This window comes from Podarcis filfolensis (genome assembly GCF_964270895.1).
Source record: "Podarcis filfolensis genome assembly, chromosome: 14".
Lineage (NCBI taxonomy): Eukaryota > Metazoa > Chordata > Lepidosauria > Squamata > Lacertidae > Podarcis > Podarcis filfolensis.
The window spans coordinates 43208118-43226975 of record NC_139616.1 but is presented as its reverse complement, the minus strand read 5'-3'; the positions used below and the strand labels follow the sequence as shown (position 1 = coordinate 43226975).

The window sequence follows — 18858 nt, the reverse complement described above, 5'->3', positions numbered from 1 at the left end:
TGTCATGGATGCTTTAGTTGAGATTCCTGCATTGCAGGGGGTTGGACTAGATGACCCTTGGGGCTTGGGGAGAAAGTCTCAAGGTCCCTTCAGCTCCTGCACCTGAGGTTTCCCACCCCTGCTCTCTGGAAACAGTTTGTAAGAGGTTTAATTAAATGGACCCGTGCCCAACTCTTTAACTTCATTTGGGATTGCTTCTTTTTAAATTTGGCAAAGTCTTTAAGAAATACACTTCCTGCAATCTGAAGCCATGAGACATACACAATGTGTGCTCCCATTGCAACGTGATATATCACGCCTGGGATCAAGCTATTATTTTCGGCACGTCCCCAGGGCTTGAATACACCCTGTAGGATTTGTCTCCACTGCAAGCTGCTGAGGTTGCCAGGCTTCAGGCTTTGGCCTGGCCTTGCATTAGTCAGAGGGAAGCAGCTGGTTTGGGGGGTCACGAAAAGGCACCAAATGGTTTCAGCTGTTACTGCTGGCATTTGTACTGCCAAGGGTCTGGGATTTTGGGATCTCTGGGTTGCGCCCAATGTTTTGTTTTTTAAAAAAAATATTTTTATTAAGCAAATTTAGCAAATCAGATTATAAATCAAATATAACCAATTACATTTCCCACCCCCTCCCTCTCCCACCCTCCAAAGACTTCCCTCCCCTCCCCTCTCTGATTTGTTCCTACATATTATTCTCTGCATGTTATAAAGTTGTACGTATCATTATCTTATCTATCATATGTTCTACTAATAAATTTGTGGATGTTTATTCAAAACCTGCCAAGGAGTCAAAATCCTTCCGTTGTCTTTTTAAGTAGTTTGTAAATAGTTCCCATTCTTCCTTAAAGTCACGGTTGTCCTTCTCACGCAGTTTGTGTGTTAACTTTGCCATCTCTGCATAACTCATCACCTTTTCTTGCCATTGTTCTTTCGTTGGGACTTCCTCACTCTTCCATCCTTGTGCTAACAAGACTCTTGCCGCTGGGGTTGCGCCCAATGTTAGTCCTGTTTCAAGCAGACTCATAGAATCATAGAGTTGGAAGAGACCACAAGGGCCATCGAGTCCAACCCCCTGCCAAGCAGGAAACACCATCAGAGCACTCCTGACATATGGTTGTCAAGCCTCTGCTTAAAGACCTCCAAAGAAGGAGACTCCACCACACTCCTTGGCAGCAAATTCCACTGTCGAACAGCTCTTACTGTCAGGAAGTTCTTCCTAATGTTTAGGTGGAATCTTCTTTCTTGTAGTTTGGATCCATTGCTCCATGTCCGCTTCTCTGGAGCAGCAGAAAACAACCTTTCTCCCTCCTCTATGTGACATCCTTTTATATATTTGAACATGGCTATCATATCACCCCTTAACCTCCTCTTCTCCAGGCTAAACATGCCCAGCTCCCTTAGCCGTTCCTCATAAGGCATCGTTTCCAGGCCTTTGACCATTTTGGTTGCCCTCCTCTGGACACGTTCCAGAGGAAACGGACATGACTGTTGCTGCTCCATTAATTTCAGTGGGTCTACTCTGAGGCCCTACCTGCACTATAAAGCAGTATCGTGCCACTTTTAACACAGACTTCCCGCTCTTGGAACTATTCCTCTCCTGTCCGATGACCCTTTGCCCACTGCATTGGGCGTCCAATCCCCTGGAGCGCTGACCAAAACTCTGGACAGCTGCTATCCATCAGCGCAACAGTGAAAAACATGGCCCACCTTGGGATAAGGCAGCTTCCAACGTTCCAAGTTTAAAACTAAGAGAAATTAATATTTGGGCCAAAATCAGCAGTTTTTGAATTCTGGATGTTGTTGTTGTTATATTGCCCTTTATCCGTAGATCTCGGGGCGCTTCACGACATAAACATACAAGCTAAAAAATGCAAAGAACAAAACAAAACCAATAATCGCCCCCTCCCACAACACGTTAAAAAGGGCACCAGATATCAGCAAGCCAAAAGCCTGTTGAAGAGGGTTGTTTTCACCTGACGCCTAAAGGTTTATAATGAAGGCGCCAGGCAAGCTTCCCTGGGGAGAGTGTTTCACAGACGGGGAGCCACTGCAGAAAAGGCCCAGTTTCTTGTTGCCAAATCTCTCATGGAGGGGGCACACAAAGAAGGGCCTCAGAGGTTTGGTTCATATGGAGAGAGGCGGTCCTTGAGGTATTGCGGTCCTGAGCAATACCTTGTGAATATTTTCCAGTCGCAAGGAAAAAAGCTCTGGAGCAGGTGTTTCAGTGGCTCTGTTTGGCCCATTTCTGGGTGTTTTGACAATCCTTTAATGACTTTTTAGGTTTCCTCAGCCAGAATGCCATTTATCTTCTGACAAACCTGCGTTTTCATTTCAGAGCTTGGAGTCGGCTATGAAGGGCCTGCGGATCAAGTAAAAAAGGACTGAAGAGTTATTCATCTCAGCAGCGCTTCCGTCTCACTGGAGTCTGGGGTGGGCAGGGCAGAAGACCCCCGACTACCAGCTTTTGCTTCCTTACCCGATGCAACCTGCTTCATTCCTGCAATCCCGCATACCTAAGATGACAATCCCACCAGCTACAAGTTGGGCAGATTTTCTGTGTCGCCAGTGGAAAACAGGTTGATAACTGTTAACAGTGTTCAATAAAGAGATGCTGGTCACAGTTAGCGTAGCAAAACTTCCATCTCCCCCTCTCCTACCACCAGGAGAGACCATCAGCACAACCCTAACCACGTCCACTCAAAAGTAAATCCTATCAAATGGTTATTTTATCTTTAGCAATGATTTCCACCTGTTTTCTGGGGACAGACATTAAACTAACCAGCCTGTAATTGCCAGGATTGTCCCTGGATCCCCTTTTTAAAATTGTGTTACATTTACTGCTTTCCAGGCCTCATGTATGGAGGTTGAGATGAAGGACAAACTGCATATTTTTGTTAGCTCAGCAGTTTCGCATTTGAATTTTTTGAGAACTCTTGGGTGGCTACCATCCGAACCTGGTGACTGATCACTTATCCCCCCCCCCCCGCCCCGGCTTGGGCCTAGAATATTATCTCTCACTGCCACTATCTGCCCTTGTTCCCCAGGCCACTGGGATCTGCCTCATCTTTTCTGTTGTAAAGACAGATGCCAATAATTCATTCAGCTTTGCTGCCGTCTCCTCTTCCCTTGTCACGCCTTTGACTCCCTTGTCATCCAAAGGTGCAGCTGCCTCCCTAGATGGCTTCCTGCTACGAATATAGTTAAGAACTTGCTGTTGTTGGTCTTCGTGTTTTGAGGAGGGCAAGTATGGTGACGCTGACTTGATATCCAATACTAGTCCTACTCAAGAGTAGACCCATTGAAATTGGACTCAACAGGTCCAATAATTTCTCTGGGTTTACTCCCAAATAGAACAACCCCATCTCTTTCCATCTGCAGTTTTCTGTCTGCAGATATGTTTTTATGGAGAGGGTTTCTCAGAACTAGACCACTGCCACAGTTTGAAGCAGCGCCGGCCCAATTCAAATAGACTAGGCAAAGAGTGGGGGACAGAGTTGGCTCCTTTGTTCCCCCCAGTCCCAGCTTGCACGAGCCACAGTGGTTTCTGCAGGCCCATGTCCTGCCTCACTGAAGGCTTTGGAACTCATTCCTCAGCGCCAGCAGGGCAGGCCAGCCACAGTTGCTGCTACAGAAGACAAGGCACGGAAGGCGTTTTACGATAATTTAAACTTTATTCAGCCAAATATACAAGTTTTGCTTCCAATTTGCACCTGTTCCAACATGTTGCACAATCAAGAAAAGAGTTCTCTGGTTTTGCAGGGATGTTTTGTTTTCGCAGTTAAAAAGTCACTATCAGAGGAGAAGGGAAGAAATTAAGGATGGCTTCTTTTTAAAAAAATAAAAATGGGGAGAGAGAAGGGTAGAAAGTGGAAATAAAAAGACCAAAACAGCCACACGGTCCAGATCCAAATGTGTTTTTATTTCTTTGCTGCTCCACATTCCAACCCTGCAGGCCGTTTTTCAGATGAGTGCCTATCGCAAACACGCACCCGTGCCAGCATTTTGGATTTGCGCCTGCATGCCAAGACTACCAACCCCACTCCCCTCTCTCTCGAGGCTCTTGCGGCCTCGCTGAAGCAGTATCTTCACCTGCCCCCTCCATTATCACTCCAGCTTTTTCCTGCTCCCCTGGATAGGTAATCTCAAATTTGAAAGACAGCAAAATCGTTCAGTTTATAGCACCCCCTCCTGAAGCGGCTGTGCGGGAGAATCGCTGCCCTGGCGACTCCCGCGTTCAAAGGATTATAACAGCTTGCCCACCCACCCCACTGATTCCCACCCTGCCCGCCCACCCCTCCCCACCATGGAATTCTGTGCCCAGATGAAGACGAACACGCTGCTGCCAAGTGTCTCTTAGGAGGGAAGAGGACGCCGGTTACGGCCGTGCTCTTCACGCTGCGGCGTCGCCCCCTCTGTGTGTGAAGCCTCAAAGAGTGCCCAGCAGGCGCCAGCCAGGCACAGTTCCTGGGAAGTTTCCCTCCTCTCTTGTGGCTGGCGCTTACTTGTTAAGGGACAGGGACTGCAGTCTTTTGCCTGCTGAGGATGCTTCGTCTTTAGCTGGTGGGTGAAAAAAACAGAGGGGGAGACCCAGGTTTATATACTGGCTCCCAGTACGTTTCCGAGCACAATTCAAAGTGTTGTTGCTGACCTTTAAAGCCCTAAACAGCCTCGGCCCAGTATACCTGAAGGAGCGTCTCCACCCCCATCATTCTGCCCAGACACTTGATGTCCAGCGCCGAGAGCCTTCTGGCGGTTCCCTCATTGCAAGAAGCAAAGCTACAGGGAACCAGGCAGAGGGCCTTCTCAGTAGTGGCGCCCGCCCTGTGGAACGCCCTCCCATCAGATGTCAAAGAGATAAACAACTACCTGACATTCTGAAGGAAGCCCTGTTTAGGGAAGTTTTTAATGTGTGACATTTTAGTGTATTTTTGGTCTTTGTTGAAAGCCGCCCAGAGTGGCTGGGGAAACCCAGACCTCTCTAGCAGGTGGGTGTGGTTGGGGGGAGAAACAATCTTGAGGAGGCCAAGTCTTCCTTACCTTTCCTTTCTTCCTCTTTCTTTTTGGCCGCCTCTTCCCTCTGTTTCCGGATGATGGCTAGTCGGGCGAGGTCTGCCTTGGCCTGCTCTGTCTTCCCGGCAAGGTGCATCTTCATGTACCTCTCTTTCGCCTTCTGTTTCTCAATCTCTTCTCTGTTTTGAGCAAAAGGGAAACAAAGAAGAACAATCCAGCGAAGGAGGTTTTAATCAGAGTTCAGAAGGCACTCCTTCCCACACGGACACAAGCACAGCTTAAAGGAGGCGATGGAGGGCCAAAAGGAGACCTGGAAACTTGCCCGAGGAGGCTTTTGTCTGCACCCGGAATATCCCTAAACCACAGTTAAACTTGAGGATGTGACAATGTCCCACCTGTTTGCATTATGCTGCTGCCATTATCAGAGGCCACCGGGTACCATTTACAAAGGAGCCACCGCAAGGGAGAGGTGCCTGCCTTTATACCCTGCTGATGGTCTTCCCGGAGGCATCTGGCTTGGCCCCTGGGAGATACAGGATGCTGCACTAAGTGGACCTTTGAAGCTCATCCAGCAGGGCTCTTACACTTTTTAAATGAATTTTATTATTTCTGTCACAGACCAGTTCCAGCCCACATACAATATCAAGGAAGTTATAAAACACGATAGGGATACATTTGAATTTGCAATTAGGGACAATACAGATATAGCAACAGTTTAAAAATATATAAATTAAAACTTAGTCACTAACATATAACCTAAAATTATCATTTAAAACCTTAATCATGATGATAGCACAGTTTGTTCCCTATGTTTTATGGCAATCGCACAGAATTTGGCTATCCTTAACATGATCTCAGGATCCTTGTCTTCTTTCAGGGATTTTAGACACTGAAGTTCGGATTCATTTGGAGATTTTGGCATAGCAGGGGTAATAAATACTGAGCATATATCCCCGTAGAAACGGCAGCATAACAAGGTATGAGAGACAGTTTCTACCTCCATCAAGCCACAGGAGCAGACTCATTCCACGTATGGTTTACCCTCAAATCTGCCCTGCAATAAGGCAGATGGCAGCAGATGGGTTACACTTTTATGTCCCTCTACCTGCCCTGCTTCCCCACCTGAACAGCATTCAGAGGAGAGACTACTCTGTGGATTTCAACACTAGATAGAGGGTACAGCTCCTCCTCTGCATGCAGAAATCACAGCTTCCGTCTCTTGTGTGCAGGTTGCCACAGACACCTCTGGTACCCCCAGCCCCTCCGCAATTGGCCTTGCTGCTTTTCCAAACCAAAACGAGTTGGAGGTGGGCATGTGGAACTATCCACAGCTGGAGAAAGGTTAATCCCGCCTTCCCCGGCTGCCACCCTGCTTGCACGGCAATTAGGTTTGAAAGAAGCTTCAACGTAAAGAATCTTTTAGGCCTAATTGTGGTGCACATGGGGGGGGGACGGATTTAATGGGGGACACCAGTAATTCCCCCACTGCCAAATGTTTTCCTGTGCCACACAATTACACCTGAAAAAAACTCTTCTATTGCCTCCCTTTTTGCAAGCCAAAGGTGGGGCTGGGGCAGGTGGGCTGACCGTTTCTCTCCAGCTGCAGTTTCCAGGAAGATGTTTAAGCTTCAAAAACCCAGATTTTTTAAAGCCTAATTGCTGGGGGAGGAGGGCGAAGTATGCTGTAGAGTTTGCATCTGGGGTTGCAGGGCACTTGGGTAGGTGGGTACAGTGGTACCTCGGATTACAGACGCTTCAGGTTACAGACTCCGCTAACCCAGAAATAGTACCTCGGGTTAAGAACTTTGCTTCAGGATGAGAACAGAAATCGCGGGGCGGAGGCAGCAGGAGGCCCCATTAGCTAAAGTGGTGCTTCAGGTTAAGAACAGTTTCAGGTTAAGAACGGACCTCTGGAACGAATTAAGTTCTTAACCATGATGGTTTCTCAGGTTTCCAGATGTGTCCACAGGGTTGGTGGACCTCCCCCCCCCCCCCGAGCAGTAGTTTTAGTAAAAGACCATCTCACTGCCTTAGACCTTGAAAAGTACCTATCAGAGCAGCCATACAGCGACTCTGCTGACTTCTTTCCGCATGGGGAGGTGCTTGCCCTGGGAAGCCAGCGCCCCTGGTTTTGCCTCCTGAAGAGCAAGTCAAATAATTGGGACAGCAACTAGTGCCTTCCTGTTGCTCCCCAGTCTCTCCAGTGTCTTGTCTTTTGCAGGCCACTGTATTTGCGACTCAGTTCCTCTCTGGCAGCCTCCGATAAAGGCACACATGCAGAAAGGCAAGAATATGGACAGATCTACTAAGATGGTGAATGCACCATGTTCGTAGTGTATCGGTCGGTCAAGAGGTGACTACTCAGGGCTGCTTCGCTCAGCACAGCTGTGTTGGCATGCAGAAGGGCGTTAAAACACAATTTATCCTCCCTTTGCTCAGGGAGAGGCCCGTTATTATTCCTTGACAGTCTGCGGGTTCCCAAAATAGGGAGCAAGGAACCACAGGTTCCCAGACTTCTACACACCCCGAGCAACACTTCTCAGAGAATCCCACACGCCAGAGGGGAGGAAAACACCTTACCGTTCTCTCCGTGACAATTCCCTGGGGCTCTCCATATCTATCTGAGTTACTTTTTTGGCTGTCTGTGCAACGCGGTTGGGATTCTCTATGTCTATCATGCCTTCCACGCCTTTGTGCTTTGGCTGGAATGGAAGAAGACGAGAGGGGAACATGAGCAGTGGCAACTTCAGGTGGACAGAACAAACAACATGTAAAAGTTTATGGCGGTGTGTGATGATGATGATGATGATAATAATAATAATAATAATAATAATATTTATACCGCACCCATCTGGCTAGGTTTCCCCAGCCACTCTTGGTGGCTCCCAACAGGATATTAAAGTACAATAATCTATTAAACATTAAAAGCTTCCCTAAACAGGGCTGCCTTCAGATGTCTTCTAAAAGTCTGGCAGTTGTTTATCTCTTTGACATCGGGTGGAAGCGCGTTCCACAGGGCGGGTGTCACTACCGAGAAGGCCCTCTGCCTGGTTCCCTGTAACTTAGCTTCTCGCACTGAGGGAACCGCCAAAAGGCCCTCGGCACTGGACCTCAGTGTCCGGGCAGAACGATGGGGGTGGAGATGCTTTGCCTGAGGGGTTGGAGAATTTCTAAAATCTCTAAAAGCTGTTACACACTTTTGTTTGGGGTCCTCACCTCCTTGCAAAGTTGAAGGGGGGGGGCTGTTGCCACAGGAAAATGAAGATGTCCCTTGCTTTGTTTTCACTAGTTCCTGCCTCCATCCATTCTTCTCTGACTGATCATGGACTTAGGGCAGTGGTTTTCAACCAGTGTGCCATGGTGCCCTGGGGCGCCTTGAATGATGGTCAGGGGTGCCGTGGACAACATTGGCCTCTGTTTGTCCTTCCTTCCCTCCCTCCTCTGAAGCTCTCTCACGCCTCTGCCTCCTGAAGGCTTGTGCAGCTCTTTGTTGCAAAAGCCCTAGCTACAAGCTCATAAGAGAATGGTGCTTCTGGTGCTGGTCAGGGGGTGCTGGTTGCCAGGAGCTGACGTGGCCTCAGAGTAAGCAAACAAGCAGGCCAGCCAGCTTGTCTGCCAGCCCTTGCTGTTGGGAATGGACAGACAAGTCCCAGGCCTCTGTGGGGCAGTGTGAGGAGGGACCTCTCTTTGGGGGGCAGCTGAGACCAGGGGCAACAGCATTGGCTGCCTGGAGGACTCCCAAGAGGAGGGGAGAGGAGAGGAGGCTGAGGGAACACTCCACAAGGGAGGGTGTTCGAAAAAAGGTGAGAGGCTGCAGGCAAGGGGCGACATAACTGGCTCCTGAGCCCCACAGGGGAGCCGCAGAAAGAATGCAGTTGGTCAAGGGAGCCGTGGACTCAAAAAGGTTGAAAACCTCTGACTTAGGGGATTCAGAGGCCCTTGGGGAGTTGGGCTGCAAAAGCCAACCCATGTTTCCCCTACAATAACCTTCTCAAGGTTTGCCCAAGCTCACTGCAGCAGATGGTTATCTGAATTGGGGTGGTGGGCTCTTCCCCAGTTGGTTGCTGGGTTCTCTCTGGAAAAACTGCTCAGGGAATGGGACCCATCCCTTCCCTCTCTGCTGCCCCTGCTTCCTGCTATGTTATCAATGCATCCCAAGAGAGACGGGTGGGGGAACTCTTTCAGCCCAAATTCTCTCTTACGGGAATCTTCCAGGGGGCTGCATGCCAGCGGTTGGTGAGGGCCAGAAAAAAAGCAGGTGGGGAAATGGATGCAGTTTCTCAGCTTAGTACAGAGGTGCCTCGCAAGACGAAATTAATTCGTTCCACAAGTTTTTTCTTCTTGCGAGTTTTTCGTCTTGCGAAGCACGGTTTCCCATAGGAATGCATTTGCGTTCCTATGGAGACCGCTTGCCAGGCTGGCGGTGCGGAGAAGGGCTTTTCTCCCCACCGCAAGCCTTCAGGACAGGTCCGGGAACAGAGGGGAAGGCGCGCAGCGCTTCTCCTCTGTTCCCGGGGCTTGCGGTGGGAGGAGGGTTTTTCCTCCCCACCGCCAACATTCAGAACAGCATTCTGAACGTTGGCGGTGGGAAGGAAAACCCTCCTCCCACCGCAAGTCTTCAGGACTTCCATCCGAAGGCTGGCGGTGGGGCAGAGAGACCTCCTCCCGCCGCCAGCCTTCCGAGCAGCCTTCCGAAGGCTGGCGGTGAGCGGAGAGACCTCTTCCCGCCGCCAGCCTTCCGAGCAGCCTTCCGAAGGCTGGCGGTGGGGCGGAGAGACCTCCTCCCGCCGCCAGCCTTCCGAGCAGCCTTCCGAAGGCTGGCGGTGGGGCGGAGGGTCTCTCTGCCCCACCACCAGCCTTCCGAGCAGCCTTCCGAAGGCTGGCGGTGGGGCGGAGAGACCTCCTCCCGCCGCCAGCCTTCCGAACAGCCTTCTGAAGGCTGCTCGGAAGGCTGGCGGCGGGAGGAGGTCTCTCCGCCCCACCGCCAGCCTTCTGAAGGCTGCTCGGAAGGCTGGCGGCGGGAGGAGGTCTCTCCGCCCCACCGCCAGCCTTCGGAAGGCTGCTCGGAAGGCTGGCGGCGGGAGGAGGTCTCTCCGCCCCACCACCAGCCTTCGGAAGGCTGCTCGGAAGGCTGGCGGCGGGAGGAGGTCTCTCCGCCCCACCGCCAGCCTTCGGAAGGCTGCTCGGAAGGCTGGCGGCGGGAGGAGGTCTCTCCGCCCCACCGCCAGCCCTCGGAGGAGGTCCGAGGACAGTGGGGAAGACGCGCTGCGCTTCCCCGCTGTCCTGGAGATTTCCCTATGGGCTTTCGTCTTGCGAAGGAAGCCCATAGGGAAATTCGTTTTGCGAAGCGCCTCCAAAACGGAAAAACCCTTTCGTCTAGCGGGTTTTTCGTCTTGCAAGGCGTTCGTCTTGCGGGGCACCACTGTAGGTCCTATTTCAGCAAAACACAACTCACAAGTTTTCTATACACCTTTCTCTCGTCGCAGTTTGAGGGCATGTCCCAGCTAGTCAGAAGTACACAAAGATGGGGTGGAGCAGGCTGGCAAAGGGGAGGGGGCATGGCTTTGGGGGAGTCCTAAGGGCCACACAGAAATATCTAGAGGGCCACATTCAGCCCTGTAAGAGCTTGTCTGGAAGAAAACCAGCCCTCCAGGGTGAAGAACTTGGCAGCAATCAGCTGGATGAGAAATGACCTGAATTTCAGGGATTAACACGAACTGAGCATCCTTTTATGGGACATCTCGTTAGTACCTGGTAGTCTTCATCGTCCTCCTCCTCCTCTTCGCTATCGTCTGAATCTAGCGATTTCTCCTTCTTTTTGGGTTCTCCTGTTGCCCCATCGCCGCCTTCCTCTGCTTCCTCCTCCTCCTGTGGAAGTGAAAAGCATTATCAGTGCTGGGCGACCACAGAGTAGATGTTACAGTGCGAGTAGGACTGCTCCTCAAACTGCTCTTCATCCATGAAGCTCGCTGGATGCTCTGGACCAACCGCCTCCTCTAAACCTAACCTGCCTGTCAGGGCTGTTGTGAGGATGAAACGGGGGGATCCACTTATGCTGCCCTGAACTCCTTACAAAGGAGAGTGGACTATAGATCTAATACTTCTATTTTATTTTTTTACATCATGTTCTGTCCCAGAGGTATGGACATGTGCAAAGGAGGGCAGGCAAATGACGGACGTGTCCTCTCAGAGGTGGCCCAAATTCATTGGATTCTGTAAGCAATAATTAAGCATTTGAGAGCCAGTGTGTCGTAGTAGTGAGAAAGTCGGTCTGAGGAAACATCGGTTCAAATTCCCACTCAGCCACGAAGCTCACAGGGTGACCTGGAGACAGACACTCGATTCTAGTGTGCTGTACTGCAAGGGGTTATTATAAGGATAAATGAAGTACCCAGCCTCAGCATCTCCTTGGTAAGGTAAAGGTAAAGGTACCCCTGCCCGTACGGGCCAGTCGTGTCTGACTCTAGGGTTGTGCGCCCATCTCACTTAAGAGGCCAGGAGCCAGCGCTGTCCGGAGACACTTCCGGGTCACGTGGCCAGCGTGACGAAGCTGCTCTGGCGAGCCAGCACCAGCGCAGCACACGGAAACGCCGTTTACCTTCCCACTATAAAGCGGTACCTATTTATCTACTTGCACTTAGGGGTGCTTTCGAACTGCTAGGTGGGCAGGAGCTGGGACCGAATGACGGGAGCTCACCCCGCCGCGGGGATTCGAACCGCCGACCATGCGATCGGCAAGCCCTAGGCGCTGAGGTTTTACCCACAGCGCCACCCGCGTCCCAATCTCCTTGGAGTAAAGGTAAAAGGTCAATGCTAATAAATACGTTGCAAGCCTTTGACCAACGTTAATGTTAAATGATCCTCTCTCTGTCAGGAGTGCGTGCAGGAGCCAGGCCCTGTGACCAGTAGGACTTTGCAGGACTGGGGCCTTCCTAAGTTTGTTCTGAAGAGGCAAGGTGCGGCTGCACAGGTGAGGCCGACTGGTAACTCACAGCACCTGGTGGCAAGATCCAGGAAGGGATATAAGGTCAGCATTTCCCTTAGGCTCTTTGCCACAGCAACACATTCCCTGCCTTGCTGCGTTTGGCTCCTTGACTCCTTGCTTCCTTGTTCCTCAGACCCTTGACTTCCTGACTCCTGTTCCTGCTCCCACCCCGCCATCTTGCCCCCGGTCCTGACATTCCCAGCCGGGACTTTGATCGCCTGTGAACTGGACCGTGACACTCTCAATATGAAAAATGTATAATTCCTTTTTCTAAATCCCCGTTTTTGCAGATGGGAGGGCTGAGAGAAGAACTCGTGTGCCTGTGTCAAAGGAAAGGGTGAACCAGGCCACTTCCCATCTCACAGTTCAACTCGTGCCTGCTATCGTTACCCTGACTCTGTGAAAACAGCAGCAGACACACTTACCTTGGCCTTCTGTTTCTCTGCTTGGAGCTGAGCGTCAATCTCCTCGGGGCTTGTGTACTGCCGTGCCCGGCCTTTGTGGCCTCCTTTCCTACCTGCAAGGAAAGAGCCAGTTTAGGGATTTGAGACCTACTGGTATAGGGCAGTATGCAAATTTAACATATAGCAAACAATAAAATAATAAATAATAATACGACTTCAGACAGCCACTGTTGTCCTTGTCTCCTCGCTCTCGGCTTGCTGCAGTCAACCAAGCAAGACCAGACCAAAATGCCTAGGCAGTCCAGTGTTCGGCCCCTTCTACCCAGTTGCCAGCCATGTGCAGTGAAACAGGTGGACTCCAACTCTTCATCGGCACCAGCCAGCATGACCAATGGATGTGGATGATGGGAGTTGGAGTCCAGCAATGTTTGGAATGAACTAGGCTGGAAAGGTTGCCCTAGAATGTCCCAGCAGCCAATCATCATCATCAATATACCCTGCCCATCTGACTGGGTGGCTTCCAACACATTCATGACGTCCTGTGGAGCATGAAGGATGAGGGAACCGGTGGTTCCTTCATTTAGCATCCAGGGGATAAAAACCACATACAGCATTAGGTGGCAGCCTTCCTTAATCTGGTGCCCTCCAGATGTTGGACTGCAACTCCCATCATCCCTGGCTATTGGCCATGTTGGCTGGGGCTGATGAAGGGTTTGAGGCATGTACATATATATTCACAGTGATTGGTAACTTGGCAGAAGTCCTGCAATACAGTGGTACCTCTGGTTGCAAACGGGATCCATTCCAGAGCCCCGTTCGCAACCTGAAAGGAACACAACCTGTGTCTGCGCATGCGCGGGTCGTGATTTGCTGCTTCTGCGCATGACGTCATTTTGCGCTTCTGTGCATGCACAAGTGTCGAAACCCGGCAGTAACCCTTTCCGGTACTTCCGAGTCACCGCGGGACGCAACCTGAAAAAACGTATCATGAAGCAAACGTAACAAGAGGCATGACTGTACGAGGAAGGCTGGCTTGAGGAGAGAGAAAGCTCAAACCAAAGAAAGGCTGGAGAACTCTTCAATTGGCAAGTCCCAGCGTTCCTGGTTCTTTAAAACCTTCTACCATCCCTCCAAACCATGTCATTCTTCCCAGGAGGAAGTCAAAGGGGTCCTTTCCATCTCATCCTGGACATATCACCGCTCAACCCATTGCTCAGCATGGAATTCAAAGCCATGACGGCCCCCCACTTGGCTTGTCCACAGCCTTCCTGTAGGATTGGAAGTCACAGCATCTCGGTCTTCCCTTCACTGCCTGACTCATGCCCTGGGCTGCAGGCCAACTACAAATCCCACAGCTGTTCCATACAGTCAGGCTGCATGTGCAACGCCACATTTAAAGCTGTGTCATACCACTTGGAACAGTCACAGCTTCCCCCAAAGAATCCTGGGAACTGTAGTTTGTTAAGGCTGCTGAGAGATGTTAGAAGACCTCTATTCCCTTCAGACAAAATACAGCTTCTGGGATGGTTTAACTGTCAATCCCTCTTTCCAGGGAATGCTGGGAACTGTAGCTCTGGAAGGGGAATAGGGGCCCCTTCCAGATGTTGTTACGACTACAATTCCCGTCAGCCCGAGCCAGCATGGCAACAGCTGGATCCCAACAACATCTGGATGGACACAAGTTCCCTGTGCCTGCTCTATGTAGGTGGAAAAAGCAGTATATTATTTGATAAAAGTAAATGGATTATAAGCAAACTCTCCAACTCCGCTTCCACTGTGTGCATCTACAGTGGTACCTCGGGTTAAGTACTTAATTCGTTCGGGAGGTCCATACTTAACCTGAAACTGTTCTTAACCTGAAGCACCACTTTAGCTTATGGGGCCTCCTGCTGTCGCCGCGCCGCCGGAGCACAATTTCTGTTCTCATCCTGAAGCAAAGTTCTTAACCTGAAGCACTATTTCTGGGATAGCGGAGTCTGTAACCTGAAGCGTATGTAACCATAGATACCACTGTATGTAGCACACCAAAGTCAAAAAGGAACTATTTTCACTTGCTTTCCAGAAGAGTAGCCGCACTATTCTGTTAGGTGGAGAGCTGGGTGGGGGTGGAATCCTCTGAATACTTATTTGGAATAAAACCATTAAACCCAGTGGGGCTTACATCTGAGTAGACCCATATGAAACAGGGAATTCTAATGTGAGGTAGAATTCAAGATTGTGCTCATGAGAGCAAATCTGCCTACAACGGACAAACAGTGGGAACTGGATTTAAAACAAATAAAAAATAAAAAATGGGGAAAGACACAAAGCCCAAACCAAAACAATTGCAAAGAGAGCTGAGGGGGTGGGAGCAATACAAGGAGGTTAATCTAAAAATGTGAGGTTAGGGGAAATAAACACCTCCTCTCTGCCACTATCTTTTTTTTTTTTGGAGGTGGAGCTGTCCAGCCAGCATGGCCAGGAATGGAGGGAGATGCAGTCCTACCTACAGCATCTGGAACCATGTTGACTATTCCTGACCCAGAGAAAGACATCTGTCGCGTTGGGTGAAGCTTCATTAATTTAATTCCAACTGGCCGCACAAAACCTCTTACTGCTAACTGGTTAACGCAAGCCAGTTTGTCTGTCACACAACCCTGACGCTTAAGTTGCTTTTAAAAAAACCAAACAAACAAACCCACATTTGGGAGCTGCATCCTCCAACGCACATGGAAGTTGCTACCGCAAGATGCTATGTGGCTTTGAAAATGATCAAATGCAAAGAACTTAGGTCAAGCAACGGTTCTTAGCTGAATAGATCCTCCATGTTCAGAAGCAATTTAACACAGAATACCAGGGAACCAGGAACAAACAAGAAGGGGGCGTGTGGCTTTCATGCCATAGTGGCAAACTTCCACGGGAAAAGTCCCTATGAAAAACAGAAGACTGGATAATTTGGACCTTTGATCCAACCCAACAGAGCAATTCCTGAAACACTTCTGTTGTTTCAAAATCCAGCACCCCAGCCATAAATGCTCAGTGTTTGTAGCCTAGCCATCTCCTGCCTTGACGTTTTTTGAACTCTTGTACTTTTGGCCAGATCTGCTGCACTGAGAGAGCACCAGGTATTGCAGCTTCCATTTCTTTCAGGATGTCATCATGCTTCAGTGGCAAACCTCATCGTGCTCCTTTTGTAGATCCAGCGAGGCAGAGAATCCAAGAGCTACCACTAGGAAACCATGATTATGGAAAAGCTAGCATTCAGGAAAGACATCCTGGCAGAATCCCTTGGAAATAGTTCAAACTGGGTGTGGTGCAGCTTCGGGACTTGCTCGTTCTTCCTCTCCTGTTCATGCAAGCAACCAGTCATGTGCTGAATATGCAGCGGCAAGGCAGCCTCTCCACTGGGGGGGGGGGGGGGGAGGCAGCAACCAGCTCAGTCATGCCTCCATCTTCACTAAAAAAGGTCTGGCAAAAGGCAAGCTATCAGTTTCTTTTCTCTGTCTATTGCAGCCTCCTCCTCCTGGCTCTGTGCCACCGCTTCAGACGGGCAGAATTTTCAACTTCATATATACACCTTTCCCTTCTGAAGAATTAGGGACGCTGTCGTTTTTAACCAACCAATTTAGCTAAATGCACAATAGCCATGATAACCTTCATTCAGAAATGACGTACAATAAGCTCTGCATCAATTCACCGAAACTGACACACACACACAAATTAGCATCAGCACTCATCAAAGCAAGATGACTGCTTCTGTTTCCTTCGTCAGCTGCTGCTGCTGCTGCTGCTGCTGCTGGTGGTTAAGAATGAAAGGCACGAGCTAGTAGCCTCCAGTACAAAACAAGCCCCTAATCTAGCCAAGTGTCCACTGGCTTCCCTTGTTCAATCTGTTCTTCTCATGGGGAAAACAACACAGGCTTACTCAAAAGGTTGGGTTGGGGGACCTGTGGTTCTCCAGATGTCACTGGAGAACTCTCATCAATCCAGCCAACTTGGTCAATGGAAAGGGATGGTGGGAGTTGTAGTCTAAATAATGGAGGTTCCCCAGCTCTGTTGTAAGGACAAATCTATTATGTGCAGCCTGCTTTGAGCTCTTCTCAAAAGGACTATAATTATATACTGATTAGACTCAACCCCCTCAACCTCTCAGGGGCTCCTATCTTGACCTCCACTCCCCTCTCTAGGTGAGGACTATCCAGAGGGTTTCCTTTTTTAAAAGTCTTGCTGTTAGCTTTTGGCCGGCAATTTCATACAGAGGCTTTTGGAAAGTGTTTATGGAGTATATTACACAAGGTTGCAGGTAAATGATCAGAAAAACTCGGAAGAGCAGCACTACTGGATCAAACACAGGAAGCTACCTTATACAGTGGTACCTCGGGTTAAGAACTTAATTTGTTCTGGATGTCTGTTATTAACCTGAAACTGTTCTTAACCTGAGGTACCACTTTAGCTAATGGGGCCTCCCGCTGCCACCGCGCCGCCACCATGCGATTTCTGTTCTCATCCTGAAGCAAAGTTCTTAACCCGAGGTACTATTTTTGGGTTAGCGGAGTCTGTAACCTGAAGCATATGTAACCTGAGGTACCACTGTACCAAGTCAGACCATTGACCTCACTATTATCTACACTGACTGGCAGCAGGTCTCTAGGGTTGCAGACAGGGGGCTTTTCTATCTGAGGCCCTTCCATGAGAGATCTGGAGGGCAGCAACACAATAATGGACTTTTTCCGAGGTGGCTTCCCATTTGTAGAATGCTCTCCCCAGGTAAGCTCATCTGGCACCATCTTTATATATCTTTAGATGCCAGGCAGAAACTTTTTTTAAATAATTAAGCCTTTGGCCTTAAACTATCTGTGGCCTTTTAGAGCTGTGTGGGATGTTTTTTAATGTAACACAAACACACACTGTTTTAATGTATCTATGTGGGGTTTTGTTTGTTTGTTTGTTTGGCTGCAAGTTGCTTTGGGTTACCTTGGGCAAGATAAAGAGACTAACAGATTTAATAAATACAACAACAACAAAACAACCACCACCTTGGGAGATGGCAGGGAGTAAGAACAACAACGACAACTTTTTGAAATGGCAGGGATTGAACCTGGAACATTCTGCGGTAAGGCTCAGCGAAAGCTGGTTCAGTGAAGTTTGGTCCTTTCTATAAGACATGAACAAAGAAAGCAGCCATATACTGAGCCAGACTCAGCCTGAGCTCAGTGTTGCCTGCACCAATATTCCCAGCCCTAACCTGAGAAATGAACCAGAGACCTTCTGTTTTCAAAGCAGGTGCTCTACTGCCAAGCCACAATCCTTGCCCTTCAAGCTCAAATTACCGTTTAATCTGGCACCCTACTGCTAACAGCACTGGTCAGGCAGGTGCCTTCCAGAAGGTCGTATAGAAAAGAACCACCTGGATTCTCAACATTTGAGATTTAGGAGACTATGTGATTTAATGGGAAAAGTTCAGGGGCAGTTCCACGCCCCCTTTCCCTTCTACTTGTGCAAGCCAAGTGCCTGAATCAGCCCTCAGCCTCCTTCCCACGTGGAAGGCATATCAGAGTCTTTTTTCCCCCTTTCTTTTTGTACGCATGCCCCCGCTTTGCCTGATGCAACTGCCTGATGCTCAAACCGCAGCGGGGAATCTAAGGCAGCCTGGTACCTTTTAGCTACTGTTAGGGAAGGTTTCCAGATGTCGTGATTTGGTGAAAAGTTCCGGGGAAAGAGTATCATCAGGACAGAGCCCACTGAATGCATTCACCCCACCCCAACTTTCCTCTCCCCGTCGATTTCTTCCCGGCATTTCTAAGCTGCCTTTCACCGCAAGCCCCTTCGGGAGGCAGCTCACGTGGATCATCAAAAAAAAAGCACCATGAGTCGTTAGGTTGACGATTAGAAAACAGCAGCGCAGACCGTTCTATAACAAAACACGTATTTTTTTTATTTTTAGTTAAAAAAAATACCCGGACCAGCGCCTTGTCCAAAAGCAGAACAAGAAGGGTTTCCAAGGCCCACGAAAAGGCAGGCAAAGGAGCAGCTTGGAGGGAGAAGAGACTCCCCCCGCCATCACCCTCACGACCCCCCCCACCCCCAAGAGGCGTCCAGGTCCCCCCCACTCCGTCCAGGTCTTCATAATAATAATATTTTTTTATTTATATCCCGCCCTCCCCAGCCGAAGCCGGGCTCAGGGCGGCTCACAACAAGACGCTTAAACCCCTCAGAGGGTCCCCAGGAAGGGAGAACAAGAGACCCCAAGTCCCCCCCTCCAGCAGGCAGGGGGCTCCCCGCTCCCTCCTCCTCCTCACCCCACAGGGCCAGGCCACAGGCCGCGCCGGCCCTGGGCCTCCCCTCCCGGCCGGGCTCACCTCCTTTGGGCATAGCGAGGACGATGGCGGCGGCTCCGGCTACAAGCGACTCTTTCCTCCCCCTCCTCACTTCGCTTTTGCCGCGACCCGGAAGCGGAAGTGGAGCCGGCCCTGCGCTCCTCAAG

At 49.9% G+C, this 18858-nt stretch overlaps 2 protein-coding genes across 7 annotated transcripts in view; one reads left to right on the top strand and one right to left on the bottom strand.

Moving 5' to 3' along the window:
- ARPC1B (actin related protein 2/3 complex subunit 1B) overlaps positions 1-3841 on the top strand; it is a 24539-nt gene extending 20698 nt beyond the window's left edge. For all 6 annotated transcript variants that reach the window (XM_083585826.1, XM_083585825.1, XM_083585828.1 and 3 more), the window contains one exon: positions 2332-3841. In XM_083585826.1, the coding sequence (XP_083441952.1) occupies positions 2332-2370 (39 nt within the window). In that variant the 3' untranslated portion in view covers positions 2371-3841. The remainder of the gene's footprint in view (positions 1-2331) is intronic.
- Positions 3648-18858, bottom strand: PDAP1 (PDGFA associated protein 1). The gene is made up of 6 exons (XM_083585967.1): positions 18734-18858; positions 12417-12508; positions 10758-10874; positions 7587-7708; positions 5034-5185; positions 3648-4553 (listed from the first exon to the last, which is right to left on the bottom strand). The coding sequence occupies exons 1-6, from the start codon at positions 18744-18746 to the stop codon at positions 4495-4497; spliced, it is 555 nt and encodes a 184-aa protein (XP_083442093.1). The 5' UTR covers positions 18747-18858; the 3' UTR covers positions 3648-4494.